Genomic DNA, 26,858 nt, shown 5'->3' on the forward strand with positions numbered 1-26,858 from the left:
TTTTTGCTTAGAAATATGTTTAGCTCAGGAGTTGTTATCTAGTGGCCTTAAATGTGCTGTCTCTGCACTATTTTTGCAGTGCCCCAGAAGGAACATCTTCCTTCTCATAAGCTTGTCCTGGCTATTTTTAATAATTTTAACATATTTTTTTTTCTTAATTAAGTTTTAAAAACCTCACCAAGTAACTGTGACACACAACTAGAGGGGCATCTGGAATTCTTTTGGATTCAGGAGTTAGTTGTACTGAACTTGAGACATCATCATTTGTCAAGTGTGAGAATTTATTAAAGATAAAGGGTTATATAACAAAGCTAACAGTATACAAAAGGTAGAAATACAACGATGATGAAAATACACATACATACCAGAGCTCTACAGTTCAATCACGGGTACAATGACCGCTCTCATCCCTTATGGGCCACCCCGTGTCCACTCTGCTGGGATGTCTGTGGTGCAAGTCTGTGGTGTCATTCTGCTTTGTGTGGACATGTCAATCATGGGGTCATCAGACGGTGTGCCCCCAGGCTACAGCAACCCCGCAGTGTGATGCTGCTGGCTGTGGGGCACCCAGGGTTTGTTAGCACTTGGGGAGCACCACAGAACAAACCCCTCTTATGGGCTGCACCATCCAGAGTCCCATACTTGTCTGTGTGGTGCCTGTCGGTAACAAACCACAGAAAGTTGTAAATCCATCTGAAATACTTAAAATAAAACACTATACTTGCACAGTCTTAATTATATGTATTTTAGCTTGTCTAGGTATCAGAAGTTAGACTCAAGTTCATCAGGGTTTGATATGCCACCAGTTCCAGAGTTGTTTGTTTCTTTCTCCCTTAGCAGTAACTCTTTAAGCATTTAGTGGTTTCTTAGATGATTTGAAATTGAAGATAATGACCTCATTACACTTTTTACACTTGGTTTTCAGGGATTACTATGTGAGCTGACTGATCTCTATTGGACTGCTGGCAAATGGGACATCAGATTTCCATAAGTTGCTTTGCTACGTTTGTCAGTCTTCCATAGCTGRCGCCAGTAAATAAATAATTTCTTTGATTTCTATCTTATCTGGAGATTTTCTTAGGTTTGAACTCATTCATGTATCCTGTCTCTCTATTAACACCATTAATTAGAATTTTCCACTTTTACAAACAACTTTTAATGTTCCAGAGCTGCGCAGTGTTGTAGCCTATATTTTTCATCAGTATTCTTTTCCTGGTTCATAGCATTTATAGATTGCCCCAGACATTGACAAAGAATTACAGTAGTAATTCTCCTAAATCAGGTGGTCAGAAGCTGTATGTTTTTGCTGTCTAATCCTTAGTTTTACATCCTTATGTTGGTACATGAGCTCTTACAGAGAAACACAGATTGTCCRTATAGAGACGTGTATCATGAGATAGGTAAACATATGCAAATATGTTTAAAAAAATATACCTGTTTCCTCTGAAGGATTTGGAATTCAATACAGTCTTTATATTTCTGTAGTTTACTTAGCACATATTCTAGTTTTAGTGTTTTTTTTAACATACTTAAAACTAATTTCATCATTTCTGTAATTAACAGAAGATTGCTTTTCATTGTCAAAGGGGATGCTACCCTATTTGTCACTGTTTAGTAGGCTCTTTTTTGTTAGAGCAAAGGAAAACATTCTGCTCTGTAGGTTGCAAGATATTTCTTAGGAGAATACCAGTAGCCTGAAGAGTTGTTTAAACATCAAAACATGAGGATTTCTCTTAGGGGAGTGGAATAAGATGAACAAAAATATATCCTGTGTTGGGTTTTGTTTTATTTTGTTTCTTGTCCTTGATGAAGGCATAGAGTGACTGCTTGGCAGATGAAAAAGCAAGAATGACCTGTGGTCTTTTACAGTATTTTCAAAATGCAATTAATATTCTTACACATCTCATAGTTTTAACTGTTGTGTTAAACTTCTAGTTGTGTGGTCTGACTGTGGAGGACATGTATACAGCTGCCTCCTTTATTGGTAGAGGCAGCTGTGTATGATCTAAAATATATGGAAAACACAAAGTGTTTTCCAGAGGTTGAGTTTCTGCCTCATTCTGGGCCAGGTGTAGCAAATGCCCATTTGCAGAATAAACTGCTTCACTAGAAGGAAGAGGTCAAAAAACTGGTAGTAATAGTAGGCTTTTAACTTCCTATATCCTTTAGTTAATCTCTTGTGAATTAGAACAGGGTAGAAATTTGCTACAAGTAATTTCACCCATATCCCATGTGCCCTTGCAAAAGAGAACAGTTCTGTTGCAACTGGGAGAGGTCTGTGTGTGCATCTGTGTATGTATATCAGGTAATTAGAGATCACTTTACTGGAATGTTAGCCTGGTAGTGCAGGTCAGTTTTAAACTTCAAACAAAATCTTTACTAGATTGATCTATTAACAATGTATATTGCTAACAGTTAGTTCTTAATCATAGTTAATTGTTACCGCTATATATTGAAAGCAGTGGCTGCGCCCCTTGTTGCTTCTAGTCTCCTGGGTGGTCAGGCTCAAGAACTCTTGAATAGGGGCAGCTGGAACCAAAGTAGGTGACTTCTTTCTCCATCCCTCAATTTGAAGATCTTCTCTTTTTATAAGATGTTTCAGTCTCTAAATAGTTCATAGCCCTTGGCCTCTATGCCTAGACCATAGACTGTACAATATTGGATGGGTATTATTTTTCCAGGCTGAGATAAATGCTTTATTCTATTGTGCATCTGCTTTGAGGGATTTTTTTTTCTTGATTAGCTGCTGCTTTTCTTAAAGCAAAAGCAGTCTTTTCCCAACTCTCAAACCTGGATTTTTTCAGTGACCAGTAATTGACTATCAGCACTGCTGATTGTTTTGGGGGCTCTGCTTTCAACCTGTGTCCATATTTTCAAGACCTATGCTGACATGCCATGGTTAAACTGTGCATCACAACCAAACATACCTGATACCAAGTTCCTGTTCATACAGTAAGCTTTCCTAACAAGTTGAACACAAGCCTTACAGGCCAGGCCTGAAACATTTAGTGTAAGTTACATTTAGTATAAGGCTGGAGGCCTTTTGGAATTGATGGCAGTAATATTTTTCATGGGCCACTGGATAAAAAAATGCTTGAACAGTTTTTACTAATTATGCTGTATTAGTTTGCTTATGTTTGAGTTGAGCATCAGCTAATTTTAATTAAACCATGCTTAGTGTGGTTCTACTTTTATGGGAGCAACAGGTCTCTGCTTTGGCTGCAGTTCTCATCCAGTGCTCACATGAGTGATTGCAAGTTTTGAGTTCGGTGGCTACATCTGGGCTTCCTGCATTTTTTCCTAATGTTGATTGTGGTTGTTAGCCTTTTATATGCCCAAGTCCTTCTTGCCTCTGGAGAGATAAGGATCTGAATCCAGCTCATCAACTGTGCTGTGGTCTTAACAAATGAGAGCCATTACTCACATTTTAGTGGAAGGGGAAGCAAGATTTGAAGGTGGGGAAAAAGTTAGGTACTTACTATTTGCAGTAAAATACTGGCACAATTGTTTACGATATGCTCTAAATACAGATAGCACTAGTCACTTTACTTGTTTGCAGAATGAAGAAGTAAAGATTTTAATGGCAGTGATTGTACATGAACCAGAATTCCATGGGCTGCTTTATTCTTCCACTCAGTTTTAAAATGTTACTGCCATAGAAATTTGACACCATGCTTTAAGACCCATTAGCAAGATTTTTAGTAACACTGACTCCAAATATTATCACAGATAATGTGACTCCAAACATTCACACAGAAATGTCATCAAATTGTTACCTAATTCTTTAATATCAGTGACATTTTTCATCTCCATGTCAGAGACTTATGAAAAGGAGATTTTCTTCCTTCTCCCTCTCCCTCTCCTTCCCTCCCCCCCACTCCCTGTTTGTGTTGTTAACAATTCTGTCTATGCTGAAAAGCAAAGAAGGTGTGCTTATTAGTACTCTATAAGCCCCACGTTTTTACCCTGTGACAGTTGATTTGTATCTGTAGGAGTCTGAGGATACTCAGGACCATTCCTCCTTCAGTATAACGGTGTATTATAGGTCTGTGTTTTCACTCAATTAAGCTGAGGTTGCTTAGCCAGCATGCTTTGTTACCTAGAACTAGTCATAGGTTTGAGAAGATGCACAGTAGCTTTGCAAGTTTTCTGAGGAGCTTCCGTGTTATTTGTTCCTCCTACTGCAGCAGTACTTACATAAAAATAAAAAACAAAATCCCAACTCTATTTCAGAATGAAAGAAGTAGGCTAGAAGGCTGAGCACTTACTTAAAAGTGGGTAGGCAAAATGGCATTTCCCATTAAGCGTTAGAACTTGCTGGATTCAAGACAAAAGTGTGAGAGTAATAGAAAGGGAGTTGGCAATGTCACATGTATGAATCCTTTGGAAACTCTTAGGTCAACTGTAAGTTTCTGTTCATCTTCTTGATTGCCTATTGTGTTGTTATCAGATATTTATTATATCCGAATGATGAACGTTACAACAAGGATAGTATAGAAACATACTCTGTTGATAAGCTATGTTAATACATTTTTTAGATGTTGTATGTTATGAAAAACTATTTGAAATGCAGCTTTTCTTAAAAATGTCAAAGTAGCTAAAGCAAAGTACGGTATCAGAAATGAAGTGAGAAGTACTGTAGCAACTTAGCTTGTAAAAGACAATCCCAGATCTTTTAATACATCTTTCAAGTATGCAGTTCCATACCTAGTGATTGACAGTTTTCTGTAGGTTGCCTTTCTATGTAAATCCCTCTTCCATGTTAGCCTAGAGGTCAACAGAAGATAAATATCTTATGTTATTCCATTCATTTTTATTTCCATTCTGGAGGGGGGGGGGGGTGACTGGTTTTGTTTTGTTTTAAATCATAAATATTCCTGATGTAATACCTTGGAGCAACAGGAGCCTGAAATGTGGAGATGAATTTTAGGATTTTTCATACAAACCTTTCTGAACCCATATTATAATGCGGAGAGGGAAATGTGCTTCTACTTGAAAATAAGCTCTAATGAACAGTGAAAAATCTGTACCTACTTATTTTCTGTGGTGTTGTTGAAAGTTGTTCATAACATATCATGGGTTTTATAACGATAATTGTATAATTAATTCTGCAATATTTTCAATAGGCCTGTTATGCTGCCTCTGCTGTTGGATATTTGACTGGCAGGTACGTTTCAGGAAACTAGGAACATTATTCTGTTTTGATGCTTTTTTTAATGCTAATTTGAAAATAATTGTTGCCACAATTATCAATATTTCTTAGAATCATAGAATCAGTAAGGTTGGAAGGGACCTCTGGAGATCGTCYAGTCCAATCTCCCCACTTGGCAGGGTCACCTAGAGCATGTTAGACAGGGTTGCATCCAGGTAGGCCTTGAAGATCTCCAGAGAAGGAGACTCCACAACCTCTCTGGGCAACCTGGTCCAGCGCTCCATCACTCTCACAGGGAAGAAATTCCTCCTCACATTCAGGTGGAACTTTCTATGGTTCAATTTCTGCCCGTTGCCTCTAGTCCTGTCACATGGGACAACTGAAAAGAGTTTGTCCCCGTCCCCTTGACACCCTCCCTTCAGGTACTTGTACACATTGATAAGATCCCCCCTTAGTCTTCCCCAGGCTGAAGAGGCCCAGCTCTCGCAGCCGTTCCTTATAGGGCAGATGCTCCAGCCCTCTGATCATCTTTCTGTTATTATGACTCAGGGCACAAACTAGGACGATGTTTAAATACATAAAATGTTATCAATCTTGTTGCATTTCTTTACTTTTCCCTTTTATTTTCTAAATAGTGATTTAACACTGTTGGTATGAAGGGTGGAAATGAAGCTACCATTGTCTGTTGCAACTTGGTGAACCTGCTGTACCTTAATCTTATCTGGGGTTATTATTCAGCAAATACTTATTAATACAGAGACTGAGTACATGTCTTCAGTCTGCCCTATTCTCTTCCTCTTAGGAAGCATTGTGCGGCCTATGATTTATGGGATGCGCTTGAGTATTTCATGGATCATTTTTTGAAGTCTGCCCCCTTGCAAATGCAGACCAAATGATGCAGATGATCCTTCCTTGTTCTGTCTTCTAGTATTGCACCTGTAATACAGTTCCGTAGTTTTTCTTCTTTCAAATAATCCTCTGCAGTGAAGCTGATTTTTCTGATATGCTATGTAAAGATTCTCTAAGCCTTCTAAGGAATATTCAGTAAAGATAATCTTCATCTTATCATCTAGGATAAGTGCTTCCACCTGCGAATGAAATTATAACACAGAAAATTTGCATTGAATCAGATGCATTTCTTCCTTTGTGAGCTTTCCTTATTGATAACTAGTGGTAAAGTGGAATAAAGAAAATTGAAAATGTAGGTAGCTTACCAGATTCCATATAAACTCTAGTTAATGGAGTAGAAGGAATAAAAGAAAAAAGGGGCTATATGATCACGAGTGGCACTTTACAGCTGTTGACTTGCTTTTTCAGTAGGATTAATATAGTTAAATATAATTTCTGGTTACCTTGTCTTTTTTAGTCCTTCATACAAATCCCTTGTAGTTGATGCATTTTTACAAGATGAATAAAAATTTAATATTTTATACTTAGAGAGTACATCTTACTAATTTTTGTTGGTGATCTATTTGGTGTTCCATGTGCTTACTTTCCTTTTTTTTCTTTCTGTTCTTTCTTTTTTTTTTCTCTCTCTCTCTCTAGACCAGGAGTATGTCTTGTAGTCTCTGGTCCAGGTTTTCTACATGCCCTTGGTGGGATGGCAAATGCAAACATGAACTGCTGGTAATTTAACTACATTTTCTCTTTAAAATTCCAATAACTGTTTGCTGTTATTTGCTGCAGATATTGACCTCTGCTGTATTTCAGATAGGACTTTTTTTTCCTCTCTAGTAACTAATGAGAAATGAATTCTTTGTTTACCGTAAAAGTAATTTGACTTAGTTTTTTATATTCTTATGGATAAAATTCTTCTTTTTCTCTTACCACATTATGCATATATTGGAAAATCTATCAGAATATCCAATTACATGGATACATTTAAAATGAAGGGGTTTTTTAGCCTGTAATGCTTTATTGATATTTGAAGTGTTCTAGTAGTTGGTCTAAATTTAAAAAGCTACTGTGCTTTTCAGTGACTGTTTTCGCTTTTATATGTGAACAAATTGACAACTGTATTGTTAAAATCCATTCTTATTCCCCATACAGGCATTTTGAGAAGTAATTGGGCATTGAAATAAATGATGACACAGAGTGATAGCATTTACTCCCACAAGCCTTCACTGACACAAAGCAACTTTAACTGGCCTGCCATTAAAAGCTGTTTAAAGTACTGTATGACGTATTTGGGGTGGAAACTCCAGTAATGTAACTACATGTGACTTGGAGCGTTAGATTAGCAGTAGTTGATTAATGAGGGTTAAATAATGCAAGTTCCAACAAGTGAAGTCTCTCACTCTTCAGAAAAAAAGTTCTGATGTTCCAGCTGTTTTTTTTAAAAAATGAGTTACTGGCTAAAATCTTGCTTTTCCTATATGACTTTGGATAAAACAGATTATGTGAAAATTTTGCTTTTAAACAGTCATGTATTTGGCTATAAGGGAAAAGCATTCACAGCACTTGCTTATTGATTTGCAGGGGATAGTTCCCTCCCCTCACAAACTTTTTTATCTAAGATAACTACCTGACTTTAGCTTTTTAAGTTTACCTGACATTAGCTTTCATAAACCTGTACTCTTGGCAGAAGGTGAGGGAATGACTTAACTGGTTTGGCAGATTTTACAATGTAATGAGAACAAGATTGGTTTTCACTGACCAACCCACAGTGTTTGACCAATCATTTTTTCATTAGTCCCATCAGGCTTGCATTTTGTCTGCTACACGCCAAAGGAAGAGAAGTGAGCATTCACAAAAGCTAAATTTAGCCTCATAATCTAATTTTCCTTGGCTTTTTAATTAGTCAGTGGAGAAGGAGGCATCTTCCAGTGGGTATTTGCAAATCCCAAACATGCTTCACTTTTGGCCAGTACTACCATGTAAGCAATGGTGCATACACTTCAGGGAAGAAGACTCCGTTGTTTTTTTGTTTGTTTGTTTGTTTTTTGTTTTTTTTTCCCTGCCGAGTTAATTTTGCCTTTTATGGGTTTACTGATCTGTTTCACTAAGCAGCAGGATGCATACTTTGGCACACAATAAGGAGTATGACAAGGAAGGGGAATGAGTAGCCTAAGGAAAAGTGAGAGAGAGGATCACTTCATTCAGGAGCAGCACTGACATACTGATGTTTAATGTGATGGTGAAAATACAATACATGCTGAGAGGTTTGGTTAGACCAATCTAATATGCTGTCTGTGACCAAAAAGAACGTAGGCCCTTACCAGCTCTGCTGCTTTCCCCTGCTCGTGCAGTCTTGCTGCTTCTCCTTGTGACAGGTCTGGGAACAGTCATGGCCAACTCATCATTCTGGCAAAAAGCTAACCCAGCAAAGGAAAGTAAATAATGTTGTGTTACATATGCGATATAAATCAGCTCATGCTGCAGTCCGGCAAGCATCAGAACCTGGGCAAGGGGAAGTGGGCTGTACAGGTGGGAGCAGAAGCAGTGGGTTTTTTTGATTTTATTGCCTGAGCACAGGCTGGCTCAGCGGAGGAGATCTTATTTCGCACTGGAAGCTTATCACAGTGGGCTGTTGGACATGTAAGCCTAGCCACGTAGGTAGCTAGTGAAGCCTTGGTAAACTACATTTATGATGGCAAAACCATTCTATTTTTCTTGTTAAAAATGACTTACAGTGCTGCCTTCTCGCCAGCACCGTTAGGAGAGAAAGTTTTTGTATCTCAGTATGGTGGTGAGAATAGACCCCAGACGAGTTTGGGATAATAGGAAGATTTCAGTATAGTAACATGGTGAAATGCTGTTGTTTACCTGAGGTTACAGTTGAAATTTTTTCTCAGTGTATTAAAAGTTCTTCTGCAAGCACATAATGCTTGCTATTCTGATTAGTTTAATTTAAACTACTTGCAGTAATAAGCACTGCTGTTAATAAAGTGTAGAGTATTGTGCCTGTAGAACAGTATGATTATTTCATGGAGGGGAGAAATAGGGAGAAAATTCTTTGTGTTACAATTTATTATGCACACTTTCAAAGCAGAACCAGATCTTTCAAGGTACAGCTGTTGGGCTTGACTTTATTGAATAGAGCATTCTTTTCATTGCATTTCAGTATTGGGTAGTATTTGTTTTGTTTTGTTAAATCATTTGAATGTAAAATTTGAAAAAGATAAGTGAAAGGGGCATAGAGTTCATCACTGTGAAACAGGCTGGTGATATATAGGTATTCATAGCATTTTGCTGAAGGGAGAGAAAAAAAATACTAGTATCAGCAGAGTATACACCGAATGTACTTTCCATGAGATTTTTCACAGAAGTAAGACACAGACTGCAGTTCTGATCTCAATGTGTCAAAGGATTAAAACTGAGATTTTGATTTGTGGCAGAGAAATGGCTTGGTTTTGAAGCTTGAGTCTATATCCAGATATTCCCAAGGATTATGCTTTGAGTACACACTAGATGTTTTAGCGTAACACATTTTACAGATAAATACATTCAAAGGAAAAACTGTATATAAAGAGAAATTGCTAAAGAGAAAAAGCTTAGACAGCTTTTTCTGTCTAAAAAAACACAGTGTTTGAATTTAGTGTGGATAAATAAGTAGATAAATAAGCCAAATTTCTGTTACTGATGGAGCATTTAGCAGTGGTTTTCATTCACTGTAGGAGGATAATCTAATGTGTTTTATGGAACTGATAATAAAAATATATGCGTAAGGAATGTATAGCCTGTATTGTTAACCAGTACTGTTTATACATACGTATAAACTAATTTATGAACAGGACCACTCACAAGCATGTTAAATTGTTGTTTATCTCTTTGGTCTTCATATCTTCTGTAAAAATTGAATGCAGGGAGAAGTGCTGTAGAAAACTCAGCTAATTTGTGCTAAGTTCCAAATTGTGTACAAAGAAAGTCTAATCTTTCTGAAAAGACTAATTTCCTACTGTTTTCTAGCTCTAATGTTTGTGTACTTTATATTGTGTCTTATAAACAAGTGTCCTAGTACTTTTAGATCGATGGAATACTGTCAGCTGTTGTTATTTTTCTGAAACCACACAGCCCGCTGTGTTATCAAACTTTAATTAAAAATGTTAGGCGTATGATTGTTTTTTGAAYTTTCATGCCACATGTGGATTTTTTTAAAATGACTGGACTGTCCTAAAGCTTATGACCCAAAGGCTGTTAGGAAATCCACCAGCTGACAAACTGATACTTATCCATTCCTGTATGGTGTCAGTCACTTTCTATTCCTGTTGAGATCACTGGATGTTGAAAGTGTACGACATCCTAAGAGTCTATAAGCAGTACGTTTTAAGTAAGAGTTTATAGATGTAGGGGAGAAGTTATTGCAACTAAATGTATATATTTTTTTAATGCTTTTCTAGGCCTTTGATTGTTATTGGAGGCTCTTCTGACAGGAATCAGGAAACTATGGGAGCTTTCCAAGAATTCCCACAGGTACACAGACATATAGTTTTCTTCAGAAAAGTTTCAGGTAAATAATTAGTGATGTTTGTTTGTTAGTAGGAACAACAATCTCCACRCTAACATTTCCAAACAGCGCTTACAATACTGCTGATATGCTCCATCTACTGGTTTAAAATTGAAGCTGTGTAATGCACCCAATTATTTGGAACATATTTGTCTGCGCACAGTCATGCTAGAATTCATACTTTATTTTAGGTTCTCAGCCAGTATAAATTGATGTTGCCTGTCTGTTCTGAGGTAGAAAAAAGCAAAGTAATCTTTCCAAGAAAATAAACACCCCTTTATGAAAAAAAGTACTTAAAGCACTTATTCCATTGAGTGCAGCTTTGACAGTTTCTACCAGCTGAGGAACTGCATTTTGCCTACTTCTTGTATGGCAATCTTTTGTTTTCTTCATGCTGAAGTGAGACAGAAATGAGCAAAACAGTTTAATAAAACAATATACTGGTTATATGCATTTATTCATTTTAGGTTGAAGCTGGTAGGCTGTACAACAAATTAACTGTCCGTCCAAGCAGCYTGGAAGTTATTCCTGCTGTTATTGAAAAGGTATGAAAAATAAGCAACAGAACACCAAGTAGTTGTCTTCCCTTGTGTGTGTGTTTTGTGGTGGGGTTTTTTTGTTCCCCCCCTCCCTCCCCATAGCTGTTGCTGTAACCAGTTTGATCCTGTAGATGTTAGTAGATGATTGAGTAAATCTGTCTAACAGCCAGCAAGATGTTTCCTGTGAGTTGTGTTATGGAACAGGTTAGAAGTAGATTTTGGTGCTGTCTTACTTTTAACTGCAGCATTTTTCTGTTAGCTTCAATAAAAGCTGGAGAGATTTTTAAAAAAAGAAATGCTCTTGGGAGAGGTGCAAAAAGGAGGAATGCTTTATCATGAACTTCAGCTCTTTTACCTATGAAGTTCTATTCTGTGYTCTCGTTATGTGACAGTTTTTATAGGCAGTTTAGTGGGGTGGAAGGAGTGGAGAATGTTGGTGCATTTGGTTTTTTTTTGAGACAGAGTGAAAAAAAGAAACACATACTTTCATCAGGTCTCTCCAGGAAGCGTTGTAAAAGACTCATACTTCTGCCATGGCTACACTTCAGCCATATCAGCCTAAATTCTGCATCCAGCAATGCTGATCCAAAAATGCAACTTAAGCAGAGTTATCTATTATCTACCTATAATAGAAGGGCTGAAATCAGAAGTAATAGAAGATGGAGGCAGAATAGAAGATAGAAATTCAGCATGAAAAGTTTGATTTAGTAATTCCAGATACAACAGCTGATAATGCAATAAGGAAAGAATTTATAGTCTAATACTGTGCATCCACTGGAATACTTCAACTGCCTATAAGGGGAAATGTAAATGGCCATCAAAGCTTAAATTTGTTGATATAAACTAGTTCATGGGATTTTTCCCAGTGGTGGATCAGCAAGATGAAACAGTGTTCCTTCACTACAAACTGAAGAGTTTTCTTTGTTTTTTTAAGTATAAACATTTTCTTAACATCCTTCCAAACAGTGGTTAAAACTGTGGTCGTCTGTTTTCTAGGCCGTAAGGACCAGCATATATGGTCGTCCAGGGTCCTGCTATATTGACATACCTGGGGATTTTGTAAATCTTCAGGTGAATAAGAGCTCTGTCAAGTACGTGCAGGTTATATCCATTATTTTTCAAGTTGTTGAATAAAAGAAATTTTAGTTTTAAGTTACTTGTGAATTTTCTTTTACTGTTAAGCAAGAAGAGATTAAATTATCTGACATAAGGCTGAAGTGATAGTACTTGAAATCCAGCCTTTAGATGTAACTTTCCATCATAACATTTCATGTAGGTTATAGTTTGTAATGAAATGTGCAAAAACGAATGAAATACTGTGATGCTAATGCAATGATGCCACTCTAATTTCTGAGACAGATCTACTTGTAACATTAGAGAGAATACAAGATGAACTTGGAGTCTGTTTTAAAAAATAAACCCTGTTCTGATAAATGCTGTGAATAACATTGTGTGAAACAGCTGTCTAGTTGTATGCTAAGGGACAGGTTTTATCTTTTGATGTTTCTCATTTTTAAAAAGCCTCTTCTATTTTTCTCGACTTCCAGGTCTGTAGAATGCTGCCTTCCACCTCCCATCAGCATGGCTGAGCAATCTGCTGTATCCAAAGCAGTGTCTATCATTGCTCATTCTGAGCAGCCTCTGTTAATCATTGGCAAAGGTAGCGTACCTTGATGTAGCATTGAACTGTAYGGATGTGGGACAAGAACAATCACCAAAGTGGTTTCTTTTCCCCATAAGCATTAGCCRTCTCCTTTTCACTTTCTATAAAACAGCTTCTTTAAAACATGGTGTTAAAATGTACTCTATTTCTAGAATATTTTTATCTCCTGCGTAAATGTTGCTTTTTTTGTCTAGACTAAGAGAAAAGTCTGTTGATTGAATGTGTGTGTTAATAGAAGAAATCACATAACCCTTGTCTTTAAGCATAGAGCAGGTTTCCACAGATCACTTCCAAAATTCCAAACAAATTCTTTCAAAATATGGAAGCGAGATTGTCTGTGTTTTATCTGTCTAATGCTTTCTGGCACCTATAGCAAGAATCAAATTGTCTAATCAAACATCACTTTACCATGTGGACTTACTAAAAGTGCCAGACCACCAATAGAGGAGGATGTGAAGCCACACAGCAGGGATTGATGCTGTTACTGTTATTTTATAAATTTGAGATTGTATTCTGTCAGTGCATTTTATTCCTGAAGGAGGTGTTCCTAAAGATGAAAGATAATTATTCTCTCTGTGGTTCACTTTTTTTTTTTTTTCCTTTCTTGAGGAATGGTAGTTACTATGCCTTTTCTGTTAGAGAGGCAGGTTCACTAGGAACAGAATTAAAATAAACAACTTCAGTCAGGCCATTCTCCTGCAGACCTGACTGATTATGAATAAGTGGAAGGGAAATGGAAGGATGTGTATCTTGAAGAGGGAAGTTCTGCATTTAACAGAGTGAAATGTTTGTGATAACATGGATCTTATCCTTGATTAGGTAGAAAGCAGATCAGGAGGGGTTTTTTTCCTCTCTGGCTTTTTATACATGAACAAAAGAGTATTCTGTGATATGGAAAGGTAGAAAACTCAAAAATACAAAAATAGATTTGCTGGTGCTAGCAACTAAGAAATGTATTTTCTTTAAATCTACTTAACAAAAGTACATATAATTTCCACCATATTTTGTTGCCAGACGGTTTTTGAAAGAAACAGAAGTTTATTTTTCAGAGTTCAAGACTCATTGCACAGAGGCCTGTCACTTACTCTAGAATTTCTGGGCAACTTTAATTCACCTGCCTTGTACTGAAGATAGCATCAGGGTAAATGTATACATAAACATATTATCTTCACCAGCTCTTCTCTGAACCTTCTCTTTTTTTTCATTAAGGACTCATAATTAGACCAGTTTGGGCAGATTGTCATGGAGCATGCAATACAATGTCATGCAGAGGGCAAGCAGAAAAGTATGTGAAGCAAAGGCCCTCTCTTGTTACTACCAGATAACCTTCTGCTCCAGAACAGAACTTCACCAAAAAAAACTGTCATTTAAAATGAGCAAAACATTATATTTTTTCCTATCCTGCCTCTTAGAAATGGCTAGATAATTTCAGCTGAAGTCTTGAAATACCTTCTGTGAGAAATGTCAGAAATTTGAACTTAAATATTTAATATTTAGCATACTATATTTTGAGTTCTCCAGAATAAAAGTTGGTAGGCAGTTCATAACAGGAAGTAGTACTCTGTCTGCCAGTAATGTAGTCACTTAGGCTAACTGAAATTTAGGTGGGTGCACTAGGTTTCTGGGATCATATTTTTTTTCTTGTTTTAGGCCTTAGTCCAGTAATGCTCTTAGCCATGCTTGTATTTTCAAATACATGAGTGTTTAAAAATCACTAAGACTGTTCACGTACTGAAGTGATGCAAATGTGTAACTGCCATGTTGAAACATGAATTACAGGAGATCATAGTTTGAGTTAATATTAAACAGTCTATTTTGTTCCGTTCAGGTGCTGCTTATTCGTGTGCTGAAAACAATATCAGAAAGTTGGTGGACCTTTGTGGGCTGCCTTTTTTGCCTACACCAATGGCAAAAGGAGTAGTTCCTGATAACCATCCAAACTGCGTAGCTGCGGCAAGATCCACGTAAATATAAAGCGAGGCTTCTAATTCTAACATCTGGGAAAAAACTAGGAATTGTGGTGTTTTACAAATACCAGGGAAGACAAAACACGTACAGCAAAAAGTTGTTTCAGCTGCATTTTACAGCTCATTTTAGAGCACTGAAGATGTTGCATGGAAAGAGACAACAAATACAAGTGGATTACTTCTGACATTGCTTAGAGTGCTGGCCAGGAAGATATTTTGTCTGAGAGATAATATAAAACTATGAAACCTATGGCAAGTAGATGTATCAACATTGTTACTGGGCATTTCATAACATGGAATACTACCGATAAACAGTTTATATTAAATATTTAACTTAGTGCATTAGACAAACTGTTAGCTTTTTCTTTTAATACCATAAGTGGAAGCATAAAATGCAGCATTGTACCTCAAGTTAGGCCACCTGCTCCCTTATCCCTGTGGTGCTGGCAATGTACTGTCCTTTAATGGCAATCCATTTAAAAAGGAAAAGAAGACACCTCAAACTACATTGAAGGATTTGTTTAAAATGATGTTTATAAGAGCCTGTTTCTGGCTTATGGGAAAATTAATGTGAATGAACTTTTTAAGAGCCCTCATAGGTATGAGTATGTGCTAAATCCCCTTGCAGATGGAGCATTTGTGTACTTAGAGGTTAAAACATTGTTGAGCATCATAGCTTTATCACTGGTAAGCATGGCATTAAGAAGAAATGAAGAATGAAAGAATATACTAAATATTGTGTACCAGCTGGAAGGCAAATTAACAGGAGCTAAACTGAGAGGTCCAAGTCAATCTTTAATTTGCCAGTGTTCCAGTGGTGAGTCTTTAACTTAGGCATCTTTATAGCATCTTGTTATTCTTCTAGAGTAATGAATCCTTTCCTAAACACAATACATTAGTAAAATAGTAATAAATTATTTTCTAGACCTCCAGAATTCAAGAATGGCTTGATGAATGACTGATATGAAAGAATTTGGGTTGTTGGAGCTAAGCGAACAGCTCAGAGGAAGAAAGAATTATTTGTATGTTCCTCTTGCATTTGCTGTGACAATTAGGATTACTTCTAATTTTGAAAAACTATTAAATTTAACAATATTTTCTCCTCATCTGATTCTCTTATTTCCCTTTATTAGGGCATTGCAGCATGCTGATGTAATCATATTACTTGGTGCCAGGTTGAACTGGATTTTGCACTTTGGCCTTCCACCAAGGTTTCGACAGGATGTGAAGGTTGTTCAGGTAAGTAGGAAAATCAACATCTCTTGAAGGAAGTCCTTTGTGTTCTAGCATTGCCTAGAATAATTATTGATTTTAGTATCTGCTGTTTCAGGTAGAAATCGTGTGTGCGTATGGACAGTGCAATACAATGTATATAGTTACAGTAGTTCAGAAGAAATCATTCTGAATTTTTTTTTCCTTTTTTTTTTTTTTTTTTTATTTTTTTTTTTTTTTTTTTTTTTTTTTTTTTTACTTTTTCTGAAACAGAATTGTTCCAGCTATCAAGGACTTGATGCTGCTATAATGAGGAGGGCAGACATTCTGTGTAGTTAACTAATACAGGATGAGATTTGTGATATGTGTGTTCTCTGTAGAGTGCTGGAGTTCCACTGATCAAATTTTCTTGAAGTTGTGAAAGCCTTTATACTGTTTTACTGTTCTCTCAGCTGGACTTCTTGAAATAAAATAACCTTCAGATCCAGAGTCAGTCATTCTTATAAGAATCTTATTAATATTAATGGGAAGAGTGTAAGAAAGTCTATTGGACTAATTAGTGTATTTGACAATCTGCCAGCTCGTAGAAGGACAAGTTGTTAAATTGATTGTCTTTAAAATTCCTCCCTCAGAGTCTATGATCCAAGAACAATAGTAGATTCAGTGTGCTGACTGGCCTGCTTTCGGTGAACTTAATGTCAGCTTCCAAACTTCACGTATATTCCAGAAGAATAACATAAATTTTTAAATGAGAATTCCTCCAATTTAATACTAACTCTCTATCATGCGTTAATATTAAAATACTAATTCAGTTCACAGTCTGTGAGACCCAGCCATAAAATAGAATTTCACATAACATTAGAGGTCTCAAGTCAATGATAAGGAAAATTGAGAAGTTCCCTCATTGCTCACCATCTGCTTTCTATTTTTTTCATGTAAGTCAAATTCTTACCATCAAATAACATTCACAAATTTTTCTCAATAAGAAAATAACTATTTTGCATAGTCTCTCAAAGTATACCCAGACCTAGGCTTTTATTTCTCATACAAATGTCACTAAAACTCACTACTTCCTTCTCCTTGTTGATCAAATATTACTCTATGCTGTGTGTAACAGCACAAAGGAAGCAGGTAGTCAGTTTTAAGAATATATATAAACTTTAACTAAAATGAATATATAACACAGGGGGTTTTTTTTACTTTGAATAAAGTATTTCTTGATGACACTTCAGTGAAAAGCAGAGGAAGTTATCTATGCAGCCAAAATAAAGCATACGGCATTATTAGAAAGTGTTTGTAACTACTTGAACTGAAAAAAAAATCCTTTTAATATCCGAATTAATGGTGGTCTGTCTTTTTGAAATATAGATTGATATTTGTGCAGAAGAGCTGGGGAATAATGTGAAGCCAGCTGCAAGTTTATTAGGTGACATAAACACTGTGACTAAGCAGGTAATGTAATGTCAGGTGCCCTCCTGTTTTGACCTTGGTTTTCTCTGACTTACATAAAGTTACCAACTTCAAAAAACAAAACAAAAAAACTCTTCAAGGAAAGACATTTTTCAGGCAGCTTAATCATGCTGTGCGTCCAATATAGTCCCAGATTATAAATGTTAAAGATTCTGTTTGGTGTTACTGTTACTGGGCTGGGATCTTTCTTGGTGCTCTTGATGTTTTTAGATATGTTGAAACAACATGCAGTATTTTAATGCTTTATAGCTTTTAGAAGAATTCAGCAAAAGACCATGGAAATATCCTTCCAGTTCACAGTGGTGGAAGAGACTAAGAGAGAAAATAATGAACAATGAAGAAAAATCAAAGGTAATGTTATATTAAAGAAACAAGAGGAGGTTTTTTTTTTTCCCCTTAACAGATATTGACATTTAGTCAACTTCAGCGCTGGTCTGTTTCCAAACTCTTTACTTACTTAGAACATTGGTGTCACCCAGACTTGTAAATTCTATACCATTCTGGTGTAGATTATATCTATAATCTATGCTTTGTCTAAGCGTGTACTGTGTGGAGGCTTGGGACTGAGTTCACGGAACCTGTAGTAGAAGACAGCATCTAGAGCTGCTATGCTGTGGTCACTGACTCGTGAGCAATAGGCAGGTAGTCTGAGTGGAAGTATAATCTATATTAAAAGTAGGTAGTTGTTAAGGCCAAAATCCCACACAGAGCAAATTAATTAGCAAATTAATTAGCAAATGCTTAATTTGTATAAACAAGTTAACACATGTTCTGCAAGCTCAGACGTGTTTGCAAGATTGGAATCTAAAATAGATTTGTCCTAGGAGATGACGCTTTCTGAATTACCTCCCAGTACACAAGCAACAACTCACTTAGGATTATTAACAGTCAAACGAATGTTTGAATAAGTTCATGCCCTGCCCATCTCAGGTTAAGCTGAGATATCAACGGTAGATTCCTGTTGATAATAGGCAAGCCAAGGGAGCTGATTGCTGACACGAGCAAGCCTCTGATAAATACTGAAAAATAGATAGGTACAGTAAGATTGACCTTACTAGCTTCAAACATTGATGTAGTGCATAGTAGGCCAATTCTTCAGCCTTAGTTAGGAGAGTGCATTTTAATTTCTGGAGTATTGTTTACATAGCTCAATTCTATACCTTATCTTAAATTATGTGCACAGGAGTTAGTAATATTTCTTATTTTTAAGGAATTAGAACTACAGAAATCGCTGCCTATGAATTATTATACTGTCTTCTATCACATCAGAGAGCTGATACCCAGGGACTGCATTTTGGTAAGTGAGGGAGCAAACACTATGGACATTGGACGCACTATGCTTCYGAACTATCATCCCCGTCAAAGGTGAGATATTTTCTTTGTTGTGCTGACCCAGTGGGCTAGATTTGTATGTAGAATGTTTTTACGTATCGAAGAAGTACAGTGGTACTTCTTTGTAATTATTTTTAATTCTTTTTAAAGAATTTAAATAAAATAAATGTTCAGTATGTTGTTGGCCCTTTAGTAGAGGGAAGGATTAAGTCAAGTTATCCACTTTATACTAATGTCCTGTCCAGTATCATATTGAATTCTCTAATCTAGATGTTTATATTTGTGCTCAAAGTGAATGGTAAATACAAGTAAAAATGAAAAAAAGAATTTTTTGGAGTCTTACTGTGAAATCAACATTTTTATTTGAAATGTAACACCTGTATAGGGAGAACTTGAGATGAATCAACTCCTTCTGAAAATTAGATTTTATACTGAGGACTTGCATGCCTAAAATGTAGGCACCCAAATTTAGAAGTGCTGGTATGTTGCTATATTAAAGCTAGACCACAAAGAATGATTATGAGTAGGAGTAGCTAAGTGCTGTTTCTTGACTGGGGAAAAAAGCAAGTTCTTTCAGCTGAGGCGAAACTTCTGATCTGACTGTGAAGCTTAGAGCCTTCTTATGAAAGTAACATTTACTGTCATAAATAAACCTAAAATTTTTTTGTGAAGAATAAAACTTATTTCCAGTGAAGTTTGGAGAAGAGTTTTCTCTTTTTTCCTTTTTTAAATAAGAACACTGACATTAATGATTGTATTTTCAGATAGCATTGTGTATATATGAAAGCAAATTTGAAAAGTTAATCCTAGAATAATCTTGTTCTTTATGTACTTTTGTATCCATTATGTGCTTCTGACTGAAATGATTTAACTCAATTACAGCTTGCAATTTGATTTCAAAATTTGAACAGAAGACTAGAGTTTGAATAGCGTAATTTAACTGATGGCTTTCAGACTTCTAGTTAAATTTTCAGAAAATTAAATATAGAAGGATTTCATGTAGTCTGCCTATCTCTACAGTAATTGAATGTGGTTGAAATATTGTTACTATGCAGGCTAAAAGCACACTGGAATACTTCTTTCTTTATTGTAGTACTACTTGTGTAATAGAGTTCCTGCTAATAGTGATTTTATTTTAATTAGAGTTCAAGTATGTGTATCTCAATTAAAACATCTGCAACATTGATCGAATGTTTGACTGAAAAAGCAGCCTTTATAGGCAAGGAGCAAACACTATAATAATAATCATATGTACATTTGATATCTCTTTATACCAGTTTTTTTATGAAATGATATTTGTATATGATGAATTCTTAAAGATAAGTCATCATGGATTGATTGAACTGTATAGTTTTTTTTCTTTACTTAAAGGAATAGCAATTCTATGTTTTCTCTTCCAGACTGGATGCAGGTACGTTTGGAACAATGGGAGTCGGGCTGGGTTTTGCTATAGCCGCTGCAATGGTGGCTAAAGATAGAACACCTGAGAAACGAGTAGTCTGCATAGAAGGAGATAGTGCTTTTGGATTTTCTGGCATGGAATTGGAAACTATTTGCAGGTAGTTGGTTTTTGTTTGAGAAAACTTTCTTTGTTTATTGCCATAATCAAGTTAACTGGAAGACCAGAGAGACTGTTGCTAGACAGGGTGTTCTTTAAAAACCTCATGGAAAACAAGCCAAAACATACATGTAGTCATTTTACACATAGTCATAATAATTTACGCATAGTTAGTTGATATTAAAGGATTGTTTCCTCCAAACGTGAGAATAGCCCATCACAATGAGCAGGAAATTGAGCAAAGGGGGCAGGAGACCTGCATGGATGAGCAAGGAGCCTCCTGGCAAAACTGAGACACTAAAAGTGAGGTATCCAAAAGGTGGAAGCAGAGACAGATAACCTGAGAGGAATATAGGAATATTATCTGAGTATGCAGGGATGGGGCTAGGATGGGCCAAAGCCCATCTGGAGTTTAATCTTTCGAGGGATGTCAAGGACAACAAGGGCTTCTATAAATACATCAGTAGCAAAAGAAAGACTAGGGGAAAAGGAAGACTAGGGGAAGTATGGGTCTGCTGCTGAATGGTGCAAGGGCCATGGTGAAAAGGCTCAGGGAAGGCTGAGGTATTGAATGCCTCTTTGCCTTACTCTTTAACCTGAGTCCAGCCATCAGGAATCCAAGACCCTGTATACCAGGGAGAAAGTCTAGAGAAAGGAAGATAGTCTAGAGAAAGGAAGACACTCTGCTGGTGGCAGAGGATCAAGTTAAAGATCACTTAAGCAAACTGGACATATACGGTGCCTGAGAGTACAGCCACAAGTGCTGAGGGAAATGGCAGCTCTCCATCTTGTTGGAAAGATTATGGTGATCAGGAGACATGCCTGAGGACTGGAAGAAAGCAAATGTCACTCCGGTCTTCAAAAAGGTCGAGAAGCAGGACCCAGGGAACTACGGGCCAGTTAGCCTTACTTCGATCCCTAGGAAAGTGATGGAGCAGCTCGTCCTGGACACTGTCTCTAAGCACATGAAGGGCAAGGAGATGATCAGGAGTAGTTAGCATGGATTCACAAAGGGGAAATCATGCTTCATCAACCTGATAGCCTTCTATGATGGAATGATTGACTGGGTAAATGAGGGACAGCAGTAAGACTTTTGACAGTAAGGCTTTTGACACTGTCTCTCATACCATTCTCATATACAAGCTGATCAAGTGCAGGCTGGATAAGCAGACAGTGAGATTAATTGAAAACTGGCTGAAAAGCAGCACTCAGTGGGTTGTGTTCAGTGGAGCAGAGTCTAGTTGGTGGCAAGAACATAGTGGTGTCCCCCAGGGGTCAATACTGGGTCCCAACTTGTTCAATTTATTCATCAGTCACCTGGGTGAAGGGACAGAGTGCCTCCTTGGCAAATTTACTGATGATCCAAAACTGGAGGAGTGACTGATACACCAGAGGGCTGTGCTGCTATTCAGAGGGACCTCGACAGGCTGGACAGTTGRGCAGAGAGGAACCTCATGAGGTTCAACACAGGCAAGCGCAGGGTCCTTCATCTGGGGAGGAATAACCCCATGCACTAGTACAGGCTGAGGGCTGACCTGCTGGAATGCAGCTTTGAGGTCTTGGTGGACAAGTTGACCATGAGCCAGCAATGTGCCCATATGGCCAAGAAGGCCAATGGTATCCTGGGGTGCATTAGGAAGAACATTGCCAACAGRTTGAGGGAGGTGATCCTCCCCCTCTCCTGAGCCCTGGTGAGGCCATGTCTAGAATACCGAGTCTAGTGCTCAGTTCCCCAGTGCGAGAGAGAAAAGGAGATACTGGAGTGAGCCCAGCGAAGGGCTATTGAGATGACTGAGGGACTGGAGCATCTCTCATATGAGGAAAGGCTGAGAAAGCTGAGACTGTTCAGCCTGCAGAAGAGAAGGAGGGAGGATCTTATCAGTGTGTATTATCTCAAGGGAGATTGTAAAGAAGTCCAAGCCAGACACTTCTTGATGGAGCCCAGTGATAAGACAAGAGGCAAGGAGCACAAACTGAAACATGGGAAGTTTCGTCTAGATCTAAGGAAAAACTTTGTTACTGTGAGGGTGACTGAGCACTGAAACAAATTGTACAGATAGGGTGTGGAGACAAGGTCTATTCCTTGGAGATGATTAAAAGCTGTCAGACATGGCTCTGGGAGGCCTGCTGCAGGTGACCATGCTTGAGAAGAGAGTTTGTACTTAGTAGTCTCTAAAGGCCCCTTCCAATTTCAGCCGTTCTATGATTCTGTGATTTTTCCTCTATCTACTGTTCTGACGTAATGTATTACCAGTGTTTCATGTTTCCATCATGTTTCATGTGGAAGTGACTTTTTAAAGTCATGTTTTTTTATTATATTTTTAATGAGAAGTAAACCTTTATAACACCTTACAGAAAGGTGCAAGTATCTTAACTCTTTCAAATGTCTCTTTTGTAGATACAACTTGCCAGTCCTGATTATTGTAGTGAACAACAATGGGATTTACACTGGTTTGGATACAGATGCCTGGAAGGAAATATTAAAGTTTGGAGAGCCTGCAACATGGTGAGTATCTTCAAAGTATGTTCTGTTAATTAAGGAAGAAGTAACCAAACTGATCATTCTGTGTACTGTTAATGTTTCCTGATCCAGATTAAGATTTGTCATGAAGTGAACTTAATCCTCAAATAAGTTCATATAAATGAGAAGTAGTTACCAAAGGCAACCAACCTATTTACAGGTTATTGTTTGCACAACAGTATAGCAGAGAGATGACTTAACTAGTTTTGTCAGGTTCCTGCAGCACTACAGGCCCCACAGTTCAGGGTACATGGTGACCTAAACTCCACAATGATGATAACCTAAAAATTACTTGGCTTATGTTGTCATTTTACAATGAGCTTCCGCTTTTGGTGGCAAGATCTGTGTATGAAGACAGCTTGGCTAAAGCCCTGCTCAAGAGTATCTACAGAACATGAAAGTCAATAGTGCAATAAATCTGTAATGCTATAAACATAGCTTAAGCAGTATGGGAAACAAAGTTTTCCCAACGCAGAAGACTTTATCAGGCCAGCACAAGAATCATCTCATGCTTTCAAATCAGTGCTGAAATAATTAGAATTGGTCATCCTGGCAGTTCTTCAATGCCATTAGTCAGAGTTCTCCATTTTGTTACAGTGTACCGCCTGTTTCTCTCCTGCCAAATTCGCACTATGAGCAAATTATGTCTGCCTTTGGAGGTAAAGGATACTTTGTTAAAACACCAGAAGAACTGCAGAATGCTCTGAAAGCAAGTGTGGCTGACAAGCAAACACCTTCTCTTATAAATGTAATGATTGATCCACAGTCTGAGAGAAAGAAACAGGTATGTATCTGTTTTACTTTGCTTTTTTGCAAGCTTCATGTAGGCAAGCCTGTTAAATCCTCCTGAAGCATCACTGAAACTACTGAGAAGTCAGAGATGATTGTAAGGCAAAATYTTCTCTGCAAATATAGGAAGATAGGAGAACCAGTGCCTTTACTAGTGTAACACCACATGTTTTTCTTTTAGTTTTTCCACTAGCCCTTATTAATGCATAGTGTCTTTAATGACCATTACCAGAGTTGACAGTTGTTCTTTTCCTGATGGACCAAATAAGACAAAGAACATTTTTGTGAACAGTCTTTTATTTCCTGCAGATTCCATCTGGTAGTTAATGCATATTTGTATCCCATTTTTCCAGTCTTTGTCTGTTCTGACTTTGTTGTTGTTGTTGTTGTTGTTGCTGTTCATTTGTTTTAGTTTTGTTCTTTTGTTTCTAGGAATTTCCCTGGCTGACTCGTTCTAACATGTAACGGAAGATGAAGAGAATGGTGATGCAAAGCAATGCATTAAGCAAAACTAAACTGGCTTCCAGGAGTGGAGCTGGTATAGCTGTATTTGATATAAACAGCGGGACAAATTAGGATTTATAACTTCATTTCAGCATTTACAGATTACTCTGATATCAGTGATTGTAAAATGAACAAGACACATTTGAATGTATACCAGGCTTCCTAGCAGATTGCACAGAAATATGGGTGATAAAATTGCTTRCTTTTTCTTTCACTCAAAGTGCTACACATCAAGGTTTGTGAATTAAAGTCTTGGATCTTGTAGAAGAAGGAACAAAGCTGAGGAGTTTACACTTTTTTGAAACCATAATTTCTTGGCAATCTGTAATTACAGTAGCTTCATTTTTAATTAACCATCATGCTACTTGTTAGCTTAACCTTTAAGGACCAAAGGTATCTGACTGTGAGAGTGGTTGGCTTCACTGTGCGTTGAAGCCAGTTGGCAACACAATCACTTCATAATTTTAGGTTGCTTTCTCAATTGCTCTTCCATGAAAATGGCAGTATATCAAAAATGCAAACTTTCTGAATTTCTGTTGATTGCAGTAAGGTTTTTTTTTATGGTCTATTAACTGAGACTTGTACTTGCATGGAAAAAATAAATTTTTGTATTTGAAGTTTTAATTTTTACAAAGACACTATCACCCCTGTAGACCRAAAATAGGACTGGCCTTAGTAATGAGTCTTCCAGGATTGATAGATTGTAAATCTTTATAATCAGAGGCTTGAAAAAAGTGTTAGGCTGGAGCTAAATGTTAGTTTGGTTGGCATCACAAAGCAACAGGCAGCCTTCAGGCTGTGTCTGGCTAACTGAGCAGCAAAGGTTCTTCCATATAATGCGTTTACTATGTAGAAACTTTGAAATCAGTAAGAGAACTTGCACTGACTGTGGTGCAGAAYGGATGTAGATTGGCCTGAGGTGGTATCTGCTCCTGCATTTTCATCTGTCATTGCCTCTGACATTCTGACTTACAGCTCTGAACTTGAAAGCAAARCAGCTCTTTCATTGCTTCTGTAGTAGCCTACAACAGCTACTTTTCAGTATAGTGCTAAGCAGGTTACTTTATATTTCTTGTTAAATACACTGGAAGGCTTTTTTATTGTTACGTGTGTTTAAGGGAAATTCTGGATCTGATTGATTGACCTGTTTTGTCAGTTATTTTGGTGATATTGAATGTGAATTGTGGAAGGCACTTGAAGGAGCCAAGGAAGAGAAGGATTGGGTCGGTAGGCGATCCTGGGCTGCAGTTAGGTTTGATGCAAAAAAACTGGGCTTATGGGAGGTTCTTGCACTTGTGCCTGGGTCTGACAGGAGGCCATGGGTTACTATTAGGCAGGGGAGTGTCTCTGCACACTTGTACAGAAAGACAGTATCTGACATGAGCAAGAGTACTGTGGTCTGGTGGTAATGCTCCCCACGGTATGGGTTGGAGTTGCTATGTGGCACTATGAATGCTTGAGCCATTAAAAGTAATATCTGTAGGAAGGGTAAGAAGTACAAAAAGATAAAACCCATATAATGGATTCAATTCACAAAGGAGTGCAAGACCATGGAGSTGGCAGTGTTTCTATGTTCTGTGGAGGTCCTCTGCAAGAAATCTAGAGTGAAATTACACATTGGATCCTCTCACAGATTTTACTTGTTTCATTCTTTTTCATTACAAACAAATGAATTTTAATATGTTGCAATGATTAAACACAATACATTCTAATGATAAAAAATGACTRTAAGAGATAATGTTGGTACTGACCACAGGGGAGATCATTTGCTTTGGTTAAACAAATGCAGAAATTCTTGTTTTATACTTGAAAATCAATAAAAAGTGATTCTCATCCTGTGTCTCCTTTAATTTGGATTTGTTATTTGTTGCATTTGGATTATGTTACCGTTTTGTCAGCTACTGGAAATGACTTGATACTGTGTTTGACACCGTGGAGATGGAGCTAAGAGTGTTGTTGAGCAGACAAAAACAGTATGAAAATCAAAACAGTTCCAGAGATTAGAAGAGACAGAAACAAGAAATGGGGAGTATTAAAAGGAGTAAAAAGTTACAGAGGTCAAAGATCTGGGGGGTGCTGACCCATATGACTAGCCAACTTGGTAATGTTTTCAAGGCCAAAGCACATAAATAAAGGTATTGTACAGTCTCACAATACCAGTGTCAGGAGGAAGAAGATGATTGGGCTTCAGCTGAGGGAAGGYGTGGGAGACACGTTGGGTAGAATTTGCCAAGAAGCTAGTGTTTAAATATGGCATAGTTCTGAATCTTTACCTTAGGTTGGCTCTCAGGTAAGTAAAGAATATAGATAGATGGATAGATACAGATATAGATGATATGTAGAGATACCTATCATGGGTGACTTCCCTCAATGACTAGTTCAGTTTCCATGAAAGCTTTTCTTAGAGACCTGTTCTATTCAAGTGGTCGGGACACCTGGAGGTCRTGGCCAGCAGCACTTAGCGTCTCCAGAGACAGGGCACCAGCATGCATGAAGAAGGTCAGATCCTGTGACCAGCAAGCTGTACAAGAAAAGCATTACAGAGGTGTTCAATGCCTGTTGCCTACTGCATAATTTAACTGTGAAACTGCAGCAGAAAGCAGCAGCCGAGACAAAATTGGCAAGTAATTGGAGATAAAATAAGGAATAAAAAGTAGGATTTGATAGGTTTAGGTTAAAGTACTTACTATTTAAATCATTTTGTT

The 26,858-nt window shown here is 37.4% G+C and overlaps 1 protein-coding gene across 3 annotated transcripts in view; it reads left to right on the forward strand.

The window, feature by feature from the left end:
* Positions 1-25,986, forward strand: part of HACL1 (2-hydroxyacyl-CoA lyase 1) — a 28,047-nt gene extending 2,061 nt beyond the window's left edge. Inside the window, exons 3-17 of one of the 3 annotated variants that reach the window (XM_085307518.1) lie at positions 5,127-5,167; positions 6,698-6,778; positions 10,492-10,564; positions 11,066-11,143; positions 12,134-12,228; positions 12,685-12,797; positions 14,629-14,764; positions 15,901-16,006; positions 17,348-17,431; positions 17,699-17,800; positions 18,660-18,814; positions 20,182-20,340; positions 22,738-22,845; positions 23,458-23,644; positions 24,082-25,986. In XM_085307518.1, the coding sequence (XP_085163644.1) occupies positions 5,127-5,167; positions 6,698-6,778; positions 10,492-10,564; positions 11,066-11,143; positions 12,134-12,228; positions 12,685-12,797; positions 14,629-14,764; positions 15,901-16,006; positions 17,348-17,431; positions 17,699-17,800; positions 18,660-18,814; positions 20,182-20,340; positions 22,738-22,845; positions 23,458-23,644; positions 24,082-24,114 (1,551 nt within the window). In that variant the 3' untranslated portion in view covers positions 24,115-25,986. The remainder of the gene's footprint in view (positions 1-5,126; positions 5,168-6,697; positions 6,779-10,491; positions 10,565-11,065; positions 11,144-12,133; positions 12,229-12,684; positions 12,798-14,628; positions 14,765-15,900; positions 16,007-17,347; positions 17,432-17,698; positions 17,801-18,659; positions 18,815-20,181; positions 20,341-22,737; positions 22,846-23,457; positions 23,645-24,081) is intronic. The other 2 variants (XM_085307519.1, XM_085307520.1) reach the window with 2 other exon arrangements.
* The last annotated feature ends 872 nt before the right edge of the window (positions 25,987-26,858 follow it).

The sequence above is a fragment of the Rhea americana genome, unplaced genomic scaffold (assembly GCF_003343005.1).
Source record: "Rhea americana isolate MKP2758 unplaced genomic scaffold, rheAme1 scaffold_26, whole genome shotgun sequence".
NCBI classification, from domain to species: Eukaryota; Metazoa; Chordata; class Aves; order Rheiformes; family Rheidae; genus Rhea; species Rhea americana.